Source organism: Hordeum vulgare, unplaced genomic scaffold (assembly GCF_904849725.1).
Source record: "Hordeum vulgare subsp. vulgare unplaced genomic scaffold, MorexV3_pseudomolecules_assembly, whole genome shotgun sequence".
Lineage (NCBI taxonomy): Eukaryota > Viridiplantae > Streptophyta > Magnoliopsida > Poales > Poaceae > Hordeum > Hordeum vulgare.
Genome location: NW_025422490.1, coordinates 40,001 through 55,000, shown reverse-complemented (window position 1 = coordinate 55,000; position 15,000 = coordinate 40,001). Strand labels below are relative to the sequence as shown.

At 32.2% G+C, this 15,000-nt stretch overlaps 2 protein-coding genes and 1 non-coding gene across 3 annotated transcripts in view; 1 reads left to right on the top strand and 2 right to left on the bottom strand.

The window, feature by feature from the left end:
* The first annotated feature begins 5,455 nt into the window (after window positions 1-5,455).
* Window positions 5,456-5,535, top strand: TRNAL-UAG. Its single transcript has one exon. It is a non-coding gene; the product is annotated as a tRNA-Leu (tRNA).
* Window positions 5,536-8,356: 2,821 nt separating this feature from the next.
* The window catches only part of LOC123417010 (NAD(P)H-quinone oxidoreductase subunit 1, chloroplastic-like), an 8,029-nt gene continuing 1,385 nt past the window's right edge, over window positions 8,357-15,000 (bottom strand). Inside the window, exons 1-2 of the mRNA XM_045106858.1 lie at window positions 14,137-15,000; window positions 8,357-11,576 (exon numbers count right to left, since the gene is read on the bottom strand). The exon at window positions 14,137-15,000 is cut by the window's right edge and continues 1,385 nt beyond it. Coding sequence (XP_044962793.1) covers window positions 11,039-11,576; window positions 14,137-14,342 — 744 coding nt within the window. The 5' untranslated portion in view covers window positions 14,343-15,000 and the 3' untranslated portion in view covers window positions 8,357-11,038. The remainder of the gene's footprint in view (window positions 11,577-14,136) is intronic.
* LOC123417009 (NAD(P)H-quinone oxidoreductase subunit 1, chloroplastic) lies at window positions 12,467-14,143 on the bottom strand. The gene has a single exon (XM_045106857.1). It carries the CDS (start codon window positions 13,157-13,159, stop codon window positions 12,596-12,598), a length of 564 nt encoding a protein of 187 aa, XP_044962792.1. The 5' UTR covers window positions 13,160-14,143; the 3' UTR covers window positions 12,467-12,595.

Sequence of the window (15,000 nt, the reverse complement as noted above, 5' to 3'; positions counted from 1 at the left end):
GAAATGGATTCTTATATCAAACTATAGCTATTGCATTAAAGAAGAAAAGAAACTAATAGAAGTCGAAGACGCGGAATGATAGTGAATAGAGAGAAAGATTCTTCTGATTTTCTTGTTCCTGAAAATATTCTATCTATCTACTAGACGCCGTAGAGAATTTAGAATATTTATGTCTTTCAATTCTCGTACTCGTAATTGGAAAGTTATGGAAGGAGACCCATCATTTTGCAATGAAAACAACATATAAAACTCTGGACAATTTCGAAATCAGGCCAAGCGTCTTAATACATATGCAAAAAAATTCATTATTGGCCCACCATTGATTAGAAGATTTAGCTTGTATGAATCGCTATTGGTTTGATACGAATAATGGCAATCGTTTCAGTATGTTAAGGATACAGATGTATCCACAATTCATTTAGAGTTACTTAATAGTCTATTTCTTATACCATATCTCTATCCCGTGAAATTCTCGAGCCAAAAGATGGATGCCTATGCTGTGTTTCATTTTGCTAAATGATATCAATTAAATGGTGTATCAATTCCATAAATTGCATATAGCAATAAATAAATCAGCAAAATTCTTTCTACTATATTTAGATAGAAGAAACATTTCTTCTATCTAAAATAGTAGAAAGAATGTACCCTTCTATCCAAATCCAATTTGCATCGATAAAAAAAATCCAAATTCCAGTAGTAGATGAATAATTGCAAATTTGTGTGTGTACGAGATTAGAATAACTTCAAAATAACTGACATAATTTTTTATTTTTCCTGATCAGAAAAATACATGAAAAAGAAAGGAGGTAGAAAAATTTTAGGATTTATGGTTAAAGAAGAAAAAGAAGAAAACAGGGGTTCTGTTGAATTTCAAGTATTCAGTTTCACCAATAAGATACGGAGACTTGCTTCACATTTGGAATTACACAAAAAAGATTTTTCATCGGAAAGAGGTCTACGAAGACTTTTGGGAAAACGTCGACGTTTGCTGGCTTATTTGGCAAAGAAAAATAGAGTACGTTATAAGAAATTAATCGGTCAGTTGAATATTCGGGAGCAGTAATTTAATCCTTCAAATTTTTTTCTTGTTTTATTATTTTTTTAGTAGTCTTTATAGTAGTCTTAGATTTTTCATTTTGATGAGCCTCACTTTGAGGAATTCATGGAATAATCCATTTTCATGGAATAATGAATTAAGGAAGAAAGGATATGAGTCTACCGCTTACAAAAAAAGATCTCATGATAGTCAATATGGGCCCTCAACACCCATCAATGCATGGTGTTCTTCGACTGATCGTTACTCTTGATGGTGAGGATGTTATTGATTGTGAACCCATATTAGGGTATTTACACAGAGGAATGGAAAAAATCGCGGAAAACCGAACGATTATACAATACTTACCTTATGTAACAAGGTGGGATTATAGAGAGATTGTAGAAAGGGGTAGGATAGTTATTTTTGCAAGAGACTTGAATTCCTTAACTTAAGAAAGAAAAAAGAATAAAAACACAGATACATAACATAAAAAAAAGAATAAATAAGACGAGATTCGACCTCCCCCTACATATTTAATTTCTTCTCCTATACAAAAACTAGCAAGACCCACTCCATTGGTAATTCCATCAATAACACCCTTATCAAAAAACTCCGTTAGTTCGGTTAACCCTCTTATACCGAGGGTAAAGACCCTAGTATAGAAAATATCTATATAACCACGATTATATGACCAACTGTATATATTTTTTTTTACTTGATCCAAAAATTCTTTTTTAGGATTTCTTTTTACAAAAGAGTTTATTAAATCCAAATTCTGAAAAAAAGAATAAGCAGATCCATAGAAGATATATGCTATGAATAAACCAAAGATAGCTAGAGTTACAGAAGAAATTGCATTAGTAATAAATTCATATGAATTTACAAAAGAATTAGAACTTTCCTGGGTAAAGTTTTTTGAGGGAGTTAACCACTTTGATAATATGGTTAACTCTGCTATTCCATTATCCATTCCTCCATTATCAAAAGAGATTCCTATGAATCCAATGAACAAAGTGAAAAGTAGTAATATAAGAAGAGGAAATAACATAGTATTTCCCGTTTCATGCGGATAGGCAAAAGTGTTTTTAGCCCCAAAAGACGTAGTAAAGGATCCTATCCTATTTCTTGTATTACCTTGAATTTTGGGTATATTTTGTGAAAAAAAAGAAACTCCACTCTTCGTTGTTGATAAAACGAAATCCCTATTCACTCCTTTGGGTATCCTTTTTCCCCATAAGGATATTGAATACAAGGAACTCTCTTTAGTGCTACTGTAATTTTGAAAATGAACACGCAAATACCCACCAAATGTAAGTAAATATATCCGAAACATATAAAAGGCAGTTAATCCTGCAGTAAAGGAAGCTATTATTCCAAAAAAGGGCGAATACAACCAACTATTACTAAGGATTTCATCTTTGGACCAGAAGCAAGCAAGAGGTGGAATACCACAAAGAGAAAGTGTACCCCATAAAAAAGTAGTTCTTGTGATTGGAATGTATTTTCTTAAACCGCCCATAAGAACCATATTTTGACTTTTATCTGGTGAATACCCAACAAGAGGTTCCATTGAATGAATAACGGATCCAGATCCCAAGAACAATAAAGCTTTTGAATAAGCATGAGTGATCAAATGGAATAAAGCAGCTTGATAAGAACCTATACCTAGAGCTAACATCATATAACCCAATTGAGACATTGTAGAATAGGCTAAGCTTCTTTTAATATCTCTCTGAGCAAGAGCTAAAGTAGCTCCTAAGAATAGTGTTATTGTACCTACTAAAGAAATAAAACTCATTATCAAAGGTAAAGATATGAAAAGAGGAAGAAGTCGAGCTAGAAGAAAAATTCCCGCAGCAACCATAGTTGCTGCGTGTATAAGAGCCGAAATAGGAGTGGGTCCTTCCATAGCATCGGGTAACCATACGTGAAGAGGGAATTGTGCGGATTTCGCAACTGCACCAAGGAATAATAAAAAAGCACACAAAGTAGTAAGTAAAGAGTTAATTCCATTATTAGGAATCCAGTTATTAGCGATTTGGAACAAATCCCTAAACTCTAAACTACCTGTTATCCAAAAAAAACCTAAAATTCCTAATAATAGACCAAAATCCCCTACACGATTAGTTACAAAAGCTTTTTGACAAGCACTCGCTGCGATTGGTCGTGTAAACCAAAAGCCTATCAATAAATAAGAACACATTCCCACGAGTTCCCAAAAAAAATAAATTTGTATCAAATTGGAGCTAGTAACCAATCCCAACATAGAAGTATTGAAAAAACTTATATAAACAAAAAATCTCAAATATCCTTCATCGTGAGACATATAACCATCACTATAAATAAGAACCAGGATTCCTACAGTAGTAATTAGTATTAACATAATAGAAGTAAGTGGGTCAATCAAGTATCCAAATTCTAAAGAAAAATCATTATTGACGGTCCAAGACCATAGATATTGATAGATAGAACTTCCATTTATTTGTTGAATAGACAGTTGAACTGAGAATACCATAGCTATACTTAAGAGTAAAACACTAGGAAAAGCCCATATGCGACGAAGATTTTTTGTTGCTGTCGGAATAAGAATAAGGCCAAATCCCATTGACATAATAACTGGAAGTGGGAGAAGAGGGATTACCCATGCATATTGATATGTATGTTCCATAAGAAAAGAAATTGCGATTTTTACTTCAATTTTTCTATAAAATTGTTTCCGATTCACCAAACCAACTCTTATCTCTTTCTGAAAGAATAAATAAAAAGAATAAGAAAAAATACTGGAATTCTTCATTTTTTAAAAATTTATCTCATTGAAATAATAAAAAATGAAGAATGGGTTTAGTTGGTTAAATTCAAAAAGTTAATCAAATAACTTCGTTACCTAGTTATTATCTAAATAAAGATATTTACAAAAAAAAAAAAAGGAATCGTTTTACTTTTTACTTTCTATTCATTTTTATATTTCTTTAAAACAAAGATGAAACAGCTCTCTTGTTCCATAACTGATTGAGTGAATTCCAATGAAAATCTATGTTTATAAGAAATTATCGAATAGTCCTTATGACTATAAATTACCTAAGTTTTAGAATGTCTTGTTTAAGAGACTCAGTATTTTTTGTTTTGATTAGAATTCCTTTCCTTTATGGAATACAATACAATATCATTCTGAGCTTAATTAACTATTTGAATTTTCCCTTCTTTTTATCCCCCCGGGGGATAGGCTTCCATACCATATATCTATATATGGAGTATACTTGATATATAAATAGATATAAATGGGAAACCCTTCTATATATTCTATATTATTAAAACAAAGTATAAAATATATACAGAAAAAATGTTTAAAAATTCTTGTCTTATCCGCATTAGACAAAATGAAGTAAAAAATAATTCACAATTTCAGTATCTTTCAGTATCTAAGTATAAATACTAATAAAAACAAGAAAGAAGGATTGATTTGCAGCAATAGATGTCTTTCACATACAACTAGAAAAAAGTAATTTCCTTTTTGAATGGCAGTTCCAAAAAAACGTACTTCAATGTCAAAAAAGCGTATTCGTAAAAATATTTGGAAGAAAAAGACTTATTTTTCCATAGTACAATCTTATTCTTTAGTAAAATCAAGATCATTTTCCAGTGGTAATGAGCATCCAAAACCAAAGGGTTTTTCTGGGCAACAAACAAACAAATAATAAGATTTTGGAATAATATGAATTGATTTTTCAAAAAAGAATTCCAATTATTTAATAATTTGGATTCTTCTTTGAATGTACTTTTATGTGTCGAATTACTTCGGTACAATATTCTTATAACAAACCCCTCTTATATATACAATAAAAAAAAGTTTTGTTTGGTATACTGTGTGCTAAGTATTCTTTTCCTATCAATGAACTTTTCATAATTTTCATAATAGAATGCTCATATTTTATTATGAAAATTATGAAAAGTGGAGTATTCTTACAATAGGACTTACAACTTCCACCTATCTTATCCAAAATCATAAGGTTAGTAAATCTTATTAATAAGAGCATAAAGACTTTCATTCTAGAAATTTTTCAAAAATCCAAAAAGCCTTTTCTATTTATCCATTTTAATTTCATCATTAAATAGAAACCCTTTTGGATTTTTTTCATTGTATTGAAAGAATTTTCAAAATTTAAACGATAAATTAATTAGAAAAAATTAGTTCTATATCTATAATTGCAAGTTAGAAAAAAGAAGTTCCAACTCTTTCAACCAGTGTTTCTATTGGGCAAAGCAAGAGTTTATTGTAAAAAAAAAATGGAAACGATACTACCAAACGAAGTCCATTTTAATGAAAACTCTAATGTTCCTAAATTTTATGGACTTTCCCAATATCGACGATTCCCGAGATAATAGCTATTATTCTTTTAAGTTACCTATTATTTGAAGTTAGCCGCCATGGTGAAATTGGTAGACACGCTGCTCTTAGGAAGCAGTGCTCAAGCATCTCGGTTCGAATCCGAGTGGCGGCATTCTTGAAAAGGAATACAATAGATTAGAAATCAATTCGAAATTTACAATTTTGTAATGGGACCTTCCCCTTATGCTATTTGCAACTTTAGAACATATACTAACTCATATCTCTTTCTCAACGATTTCAATTGTGATTACGATTCATTTGATAACCTTATTAGTTCGTGAACTTGGGAGATTACGTGATTCGTCAGAAAAAGGAATGATAGTTACTTTTTTCTCTATAACAGGATTCTTAGTTTCTCGTTGGGTTTCTTCGGGACATTTTCCATTAAGTAATTTATATGAGTCATTGATCTTCCTTTCATGGGCTCTGTATATTCTTCATACCATTCCTAAAATACAGAACTCTAAAAATGATTTAAGCACAATAACTACGCCAAGTACTATTTTAACGCAAGGCTTTGCCACGTCGGGTCTTTTAACTGAAATGCATCAATCCACGATACTAGTACCTGCTCTACAATCTCAGTGGTTAATGATGCATGTCAGTATGATGTTATTAAGTTATGCAACTCTTTTGTGCGGATCCTTATTATCTGCCGCTATTCTAATCATTAGATTTCGAAATAATTTCCATTTCTTTTCTAAAAAGAAAAAAAATGTTTTAAATAAAACATTTTTCTTTAGTGAGATTGCATTTTTTTATGCAAAAAGAAGTGCTTTAAAAAGCGCCCCTGTCCCTTCATTTCCAAATTATTACAAATATCAATTAACGGAGCGTTTGGATTCTTGGAGTTATCGTATCATTAGCCTAGGATTTACCCTTTTAACCATAGGTATTCTTTGTGGAGCAGTATGGGCTAATGAGGCCTGGGGATCCTATTGGAATTGGGATCCTAAGGAAACTTGGGCATTTATTACTTGGACCATATTCGCAATTTATTTACATAGTAGAACAAATCCAAATTGGAAGGGTACGAATTCTGCACTTATAGCTTCGATAGGATTTCTTATAATTTGGATTTGTTATTTTGGTATCAATCTATTAGGAATAGGTTTACATAGTTATGGTTCGTTTACATTAACACCTAAATGATTACATAAAAAAAAACGTTCATGAAATGAACGTTTTTACTTTTATATTTTATTTGAGAACCCCTTGAGCGCCTTCTCAAAGGGTTCTCAAAAATTCGAGATAGATCTAATTATACTTTTTTACTTATTTCTGCATTAATAGAGCAGACTAGTAAAAAAAACCAAACCTATTTAGGATAATAATTGGATAAGAGAGCCTCTACCCTGTCAACGGATAGGGAGAGAACAAAATCTGGATAAATACCAATTCCTATTACTGGTAAAAAGATACAGATTAAAATAAAGAGTTCTCGTGGTCCAGAATCCACAAAATTTGCGTTTGGAACATTAAATAGCTTGTATCCATAGAACATCTGGCGTAACATAGATAATAAATAAATAGGAGTTAATATCATTCCAATTGCCATTACAAAAGTAATTAGTGCTTTTGGCATTAACAAAAATTTTGGACTAGTAATTAGTCCAAAAAATACTACTAATTCTGCGACAAAACCACTCATTCCTGGTAAGGCAAGAGAAGCCATTGAAAAGCTACTAAACATGGTAAAAATTTTAGGCATTGGGATAGATATTCCTCCCAGTTCTTCGAGATAAACAAGACGCATTCTATCAGAAGCGGTTCCTGCCAAGAAAAAAAGTGTAGCACCAATAAATCCATGGGATAATATTTGTAAAATAGCTCCATTGAGTCCAATGTTGGTTATGGAACCAATTCCTATAATTATGAAACCCATGTGAGATACAGAGGAATAAGCTATTCTTTTTTTGAAATTTCGTTGACCAAGAGAAGTTGAAGCTGCATAGATTATTTGGATAGCTCCTATTATTACTAACCAGGGCGAAAATAGATAATGAGCATGAGGTAACAATTCCATGTTGATCCGAATCAATCCATATGCTCCCATCTTTAATAATATTCCCGCTAAAAGCATACATGTACTATAATGTGCTTCCCCATGGGTATCTGGTAACCACGTATGTAGGGGTATAATCGGCAATTTGACAGCATAAGCAATAAGGAAGCCAAAATATAAAAGTATTTCCAAGGTTGCGGGGTATGATTGATTAATTAATCTTTCCAAATCTAATCCTGGTTCGTTGGAACCGTATAAGCCCATACCCAGAACTCCGATTAAGAAAAAAATAGAACCGCCTGCAGTATACAAAATAAACTTTGTAGCTGAATATAGACGCCTCTTTCCCCCCCACATGGATAAAAGTAAGTAAACAGGAATTAATTCTAACTCCCACATGATAAAAAAAAGTAAAAGGTCTCGCGAAGAAAATAATCCTATTTGACCACTATACATTGCGAGCATCAGGAAATAGAATAATCGCGAATTCCGTGTAATTGGCCAAGCTGCTAAAGTAGCTAAAGTAGTGATAAATCCTGTCAATAAAATGGATCCTAATGAAAGTCCATCGATTCCCAATCTCCAATGGAAATCGAAGACATCTATCCATTTATAATCCTCCTTTAATTGAATTAAGGGATCCTCCAGTTGGAAATGATAACAGAACGCATAAGTCATTAGAAGGAATTCTAATAAACAAATAGATATAGTATACCACCTAACGATTTTGTTTCCCTTATGAGGTAAAAAGAAAATTAATGAACCGGCAAATATCGGCAAAACAACAAGTATTGTTAACCAAGGAAAATAACTCATGATAAAGTGATAAAGACAAGATACGTTTTGACCAGAAAAGCCCGTGCTCGATTATTTCGAGCACAGGCTTCTTCGGTAAAGAGGAATCAGACGATTCAAATGAAGTTTTTTGTTTTTGTAACGTATCAATAAGATAGAGCCATGCTACGGGTTGTTTCAGGCCCTAAATAAACGCGGACACTTAAAAAATCTGTCGGGCAGGCAGATTCACATCTCTTACAACCCACACAATCTTCGGTTCTCGGCGCGGAAGCAATTTGCTTGGCTTTACATCCATCCCAGGGTATCATTTCTAATACATCTGTTGGACAAGCTCGTACACATTGAGTGCATCCTATACATGTATCATAAATTTTTACGGAATGTGACATTGGATCTATAAATTTTTCTTTTCAACATAAAATTTTTCGATCTGGTAAAAAGAAAATTAGTACTATATGAGTCATATGTATTGTAGACACCAGACGAAGCAATGGTTTATCCAAACTTCAAAATTAAAAATCTATTTTTTAATCCGTTTGTGAGAAAGCGTGAAAAGAGCCAAGAGACTTGAATTTTGGACTTCAACAATAAGAAAGAATTTTACAAATTGTACAGACGATTTCGAATTAGCCAATTTATTTTATTGGCTATCGTCTTTTCAATATAAATTATTGCAATTTGAATATTGCAATATCAATGAATTACAAATACAAAAATTCATTTAAGTGAAAAAGAATACTATGCAATAACCTACTTACTAAAAAAAAAAGGATATTCTCAAATAATACTAAGAAAATAGTATGGATTTCTATATTATTTTAATATGTGCGCCTTTGTTTAGAGGATTTTATGTCTAATTATTAAAAAGTCTAATTATTCAATAAATTAGATTGATTGATACGAGTGGATTTCCTATTACGATGGATGGAAGAAAGAATGGATAGTCCAATAGCGGCTTCAGCAGCGGCAAGGGCTATAACAAAAATGGCGAAAATATCTCCTTTTAATTGGCGACTATCAAATAGATCAGAAAATGTTACGAGATTTAGATTAATTGAATTCAGTATAAGTTCAAGACATATTAGAGCTCTAACCATGTTTCGGCTTGTGATCAATCCATAGATACCAATCGAAAATAAATAGACACTCAAAAAAAGTACATGCTCAAACATCATTAACTAACTCCTTATCAATCTCGATTCATTTCAATATGAGGGCAAAGAATTGAACCGATTCAATTAATTACAATAGAACAATTACACAACAAAAGAGAAAAGAAAGGAGGTATTTGTTGGCAGTAGATGGGTTTTACTAAATCAAAATTGTGATTCTTTAGTTATTTATTTTAGATTTGCAATTCTTATAATTTTTACTTTTTCTAAGTTTTCTTATTGCCGAGCCATAGTAATTGCACCTATTAAAGAAACTAGAAGAATTATGGAAATGAGTTCAAACGGAAGATAAAAATCGGTTGCTAAATGAATTCCAATTTGTTGAACATTATTTATGAGACCCTGTTCTACTATTTGGTTTGATCTTGTAGTCCAAAGAATTCCATACCATGACGTATCTGGGATAGTAGTCATTAGTGAAAAAACAAAAGTTATACAAACGAGTGAAGTGAACCCATCTCCAATAGTCCAATAATTCTTATCTTTAGACCATTCTGAGCCATTTACGAACATTACAGCGAATATGATCAAGACATTTATGGCTCCCACATAAATAAGAAGTTGTGCGACAGCTACAAAGTAGGAATTTAATAAAAAATAGAATAAGGATATACAAACAAGAACTAATCCCAGCGAAAAGGCAGAATAAATGGGGTTGGTAAGTAATACTACTCCTAGACCCCCTAGTAGAAGAATAAATCCCCCAAATAGCATAAGAATCTCATGTATTGGTCCAGGTAAATCCATTATGGATAAAAAGAAATTAATAGTATAAAATTTTTCATGAACTGACTAAAACTAAAGGATTCGAGGAAGGAAAAAGGGATTAGGGTATTTTTTGTGTATAAACTGTATAGTTATAAACTATATTATATCATCAAAATCTAGTCTGATTTAAAATAAGAAAAAATTTCCAATAAGCAGTAGTTATTCGTTTTTCTTTATAGTTTAATAAAGAATTAGTAGATTTTTATAACAAAAAGACAAAATCAAAGTTTAGTAATCAGTAATCGTTCTTGAATTCGAAGATTTTTCTTCGTTTATTTTACTTTCAGACGAATTCCTAATTGTTTGAATTGTGTAATCTCCCATTATGGAGATTGGTAACCGACTTAAAGCAATTTGATTGTAATTCAATTCATGACGATCATAGGTAGAAAGTTCATATTCTTCAGTCATTGATAAACAGCTTGTTGGACAGTACTCAACACAATTGCCACAAAATATACAAACTCCGAAATCAATACTATAATTAAGCAATTGTTTTCTTTTTATATCCTTTTCAAATCTCCAATCCACAACGGGTAGATCTATCGGACATACGCGAACACATACTTCACAAGCAATACATTTATCAAATTCAAAGTGGATTCGCCCTCGGAAACGCTCTGGTGTAATTGATTTTTCATAAGGGTAGTGAATCGTTATAGGTAAACGATTTGTGTGGGATAAGGTAGTTATGAAACTTTGACCTATGTACCTTGTAGCACGTATTGTTTGTTGACCATAACTCATGAACCCAGTTACCATAGGGAACATATTCATTCTAAATATCTATGAAAAAGATATGTTTCTTTCTCTTGTTTGGGAGAGCTTTTGTGTTGAAAATATTCTTACTATCTATTATTGTATTATCTTATTTATAGTGAAACAAGTTGAGAAGAGGTTGTTAATAATAGATTGCCCAGGGAAATAGGTAAAAGAAATTTCCATCCAAGATTTAATAACTGATCCATTCTCATCCTTGGTAAAGTCCATCTTATTGTGATAGAAATGAAGAGAAATAAATAAGCTTTAGTTAATGTAATAAATATACCCATTGTCATTTCCAAAATTCCAACTGCTTTATTCATTTGGAAAAAATCAAAAAAGGATATATAGGGAATAGAGAAATTCCACCCGCCCAAGTAGAGAACTGTTACAAATAAAGAAGAAACTAATAAATTTAGGTAAGAAACAAGATAAAATAAACCATATTTGATACCGGAATATTCAGTTTGGTAACCTGCTACTAATTCTTCCTCTGCTTCTGGTAAATCAAAGGGTAATCTTTCACATTCTGCCAAAGAAGAAATTAAAAAAACCAGAAAGCCTATAGGCTGACGCCAAATATTCCATCCAAAAAAACCATATTTTGACTGTGCTTCAACTATATCAACTGTACTTGAACTGTTAGATAATCATAGTCGATGATAACATCACAGTTCCCACCGCTATTTCAAAACCGTACATGAAACCTTAGCTTCATACGGCTTCTCTATGATCAGAAAAAGGAAAGGACTGTTTTGTTCTGTTCCTAGCCCCTGGGGCATAGATAGAATTAGGTAAAATAAAATAGATTTGAAAGTCCTAAATTAGACCAAAGGAATTCCGTCTGCTAGAATAAGAAAAAGCGCTTCTGAATTGATCTCATCCTTTATAATATATTCCAAATTTTTCTTTGTTCAGTAATAACTTAATCTTGGAATAAAACACTTGGTACTTGTTTTGTTATAGGAATTCAATTAATAAATGGAAAGAGTGGAGTATTAGTTCATGAGCAATTCTGCATGAATAGAGGAAGGAAATAATGCAAATTTTTTCTAGTGCACTCCATATCTTTTTTACTATTCTTCTTTCCCCCGGGAAGGGGGTATTTAAAAAGAAAAAATGGATAAAGGGTTAATTCGTTCTTGATAGCCATTTCCTTAACAAGTGAATGGGAACATACTCTGGATCGGAATCCGAAGAAAGTACTACTTGATAATTTCTACAAATTGCAAGTCCTTATTATGATTCCTTTTACGGGAAAAAATCTCTAATGTTTTAGATTTTCCATTACTAATCCTTTATGTACTTTAGTGTTCCTAACCCTTCACTAACTTTTGGTGGATTCTTCTTATGAATTTTTAAGTTATAGTAATAACTAGGAGTATTCTAATAATGGAATTCCATATTGTGAATCCTTTATTCTTGCCCGCTTCAAGATATGATGAGTAATTAAAAAATATCAACCTTGGGATAAAGAGTTTACACTCTTTATGTTTACTTCCACTTTTTTCTTGTACGTAGAAAATGAGATTTTTTTCTTTTTACTACAAATTTAGAAGCTGTTTTATTTCACTCATATAGCTATCTAGTTTAACTTACCAACCCAAATACTAAATAAGAAAAGGAATATAAATAGTTAATGGATTTTATAGGAAAAAGATCCTATTTTAACGAATCACACGTAGAGATATTGCTAGCACACAAAAAGTTAATGGTATTTCATAACTAATGGATTGAGCAGCAGCTCGTAGACCGCCTGAAAAAGAATATTTATTATTTGAGCTATATCCTGCCATAAGAAGACCAATAGGAGCTATACTTGAAATGGCAATCCATAAAAAAACACCAATACTAAGATCGGCTAAAACAAAATGATATCCCAAAGGGATAACTAAAAAACTTAATAAAACTGATATGACTGCTATAGAAGGTCCAATGCTAAATAAAGAAATATCTCCTCGCGATGGCAGAATATCTTCTTTAAAAAGTAGTTTAGTCCCATCTGCTATAGCTTGAAGCAGGCCCAGGGGGCCAGCATATTCAGGACCAATACGTTGTTGTATCGACGCAGATATTTCTCTTTCTAACCACACAATTACGAGTACCTCTATTGTAATTCCTAAAAGGAGGGTCAAAATGGGTAGAATCGATATCAGTCCATAGACTTCTTTTAATAATTCCGATTTCGAAAAAGAATTGATAGTTTCTACCTCTACCCTATCTATTATCATTTCAACGATCAACTTCCCCCATAATGATATCTATACTACCTAATATCGTCATGATATCAGCCAATTTCATTTTTTTAACTAGTTGAGGAAGAATTTGCAAATTAATAAAACCGGGTGGACGGATTTTCCATCTCCAGGGAAAAAGGCTATCATCTCCTACTAGATAAATCCCTAATTCACCTTTTGGGGCTTCCACTCTTACATAAAGCTCTTGCCTTGACAATTCAAAATTGGGGGAAGGTTTTTTACCAAGAAATTTATACTCAAAATCATTCCATTCAGAATTCTTTTCTTTCTTAAAGCGTCGGACTTCTAAATTCTCATAAGGTCCTCCAGGAATTTTTTCTATAGCTTGTTGAATTATTTTGATGGATTCGCTCATTTCACCAACTCGTACTAAATAGCGAGCTAATGAATCGCCTTCTTTTTGCCATTGGACTTTCCAATCAAATTGGTTGTAAGACTCATAAGGATCCACTTTACGAAGATCCCATTGTATTCCAGAAGCTCGTAACATAGGTCCCGATAAGCCCCAATTTACTGCTTCTTCTCCGCTAATAAAACCTACTCCTTCAACTCGCTCTAAAAAAATGGGATTCTGTGTAATAAGTTGTTGATATTCAACAACTCCGCGTAAAAAATAATCACAGAAATCTAAACATTTATCGATCCATCCATAAGGTAGATCGGCGGCTACTCCTCCGATGCGGAAGTAATTGTGCATCATTCGCATACCTGTAGCAGCTTCAAATAGATCATATATTAATTCTCTCTCTCTAAAAATGTAGAAAAAAGGAGTCTGTGCGCCGAGATCCGCCATAAAAGGTCCAAGCCATAGCAAGTGAGAAGCTATACGGCTTAACTCTAACATAATTACCCTAATATAGCTGGCTCTTTGTGGTATTTGAATATTCTCCAAGAATTCTGGTGCATTTACTGTTATTGCTTCTGTAAACATAGTAGCTAAATAATCCCACCTTGTTACATAAGGTAAGTATTGTATAATCGTTCGGTTTTCCGCGATTTTTTCCATTCCTCTGTGTAAATACCCTAATATGGGTTCACAATCAATAACATCCTCACCATCAAGAGTAACGATCAGTCGAAGAACACCATGCATTGATGGGTGTTGAGGGCCCATATTGACTATCATGAGATCTTTTTTTGTAAGCGGTAGACTCATATCCTTTCTTCCTTAATTCATTATTCCATGAAAATGGATTATTCCATGAATTCCTCAAAGTGAGGCTCATCAAAATGAAAAATCTAAGACTACTATAAAGACTACTAAAAAAATAATAAAACAAGAAAAAAATTTGAAGGATTAAATTACTGCTCCCGAATATTCAACTGACCGATTAATTTCTTATAACGTACTCTATTTTTCTTTGCCAAATAAGCCAGCAAACGTCGACGTTTTCCCAAAAGTCTTCGTAGACCTCTTTCCGATGAAAAATCTTTTTTGTGTAATTCCAAATGTGAAGCAAGTCTCCGTATCTTATTGGTGAAACTGAATACTTGAAATTCAACAGAACCCCTGTTTTCTTCTTTTTCTTCTTTAACCATAAATCCTAAAATTTTTCTACCTCCTTTCTTTTTCATGTATTTTTCTGATCAGGAAAAATAAAAAATTATGTCAGTTATTTTGAAGTTATTCTAATCTCGTACACACACAAATTTGCAATTATTCATCTACTACTGGAATTTGGATTTTTTTTATCGATGCAAATTGGATTTGGATAGAAGGGTACATTCTTTCTACTATTTTAGATAGAAGAAATGTTTCTTCTATCTAAATATAGTAGAAAGAATTTTGCTGATTTATTTATTGCTATATGCAA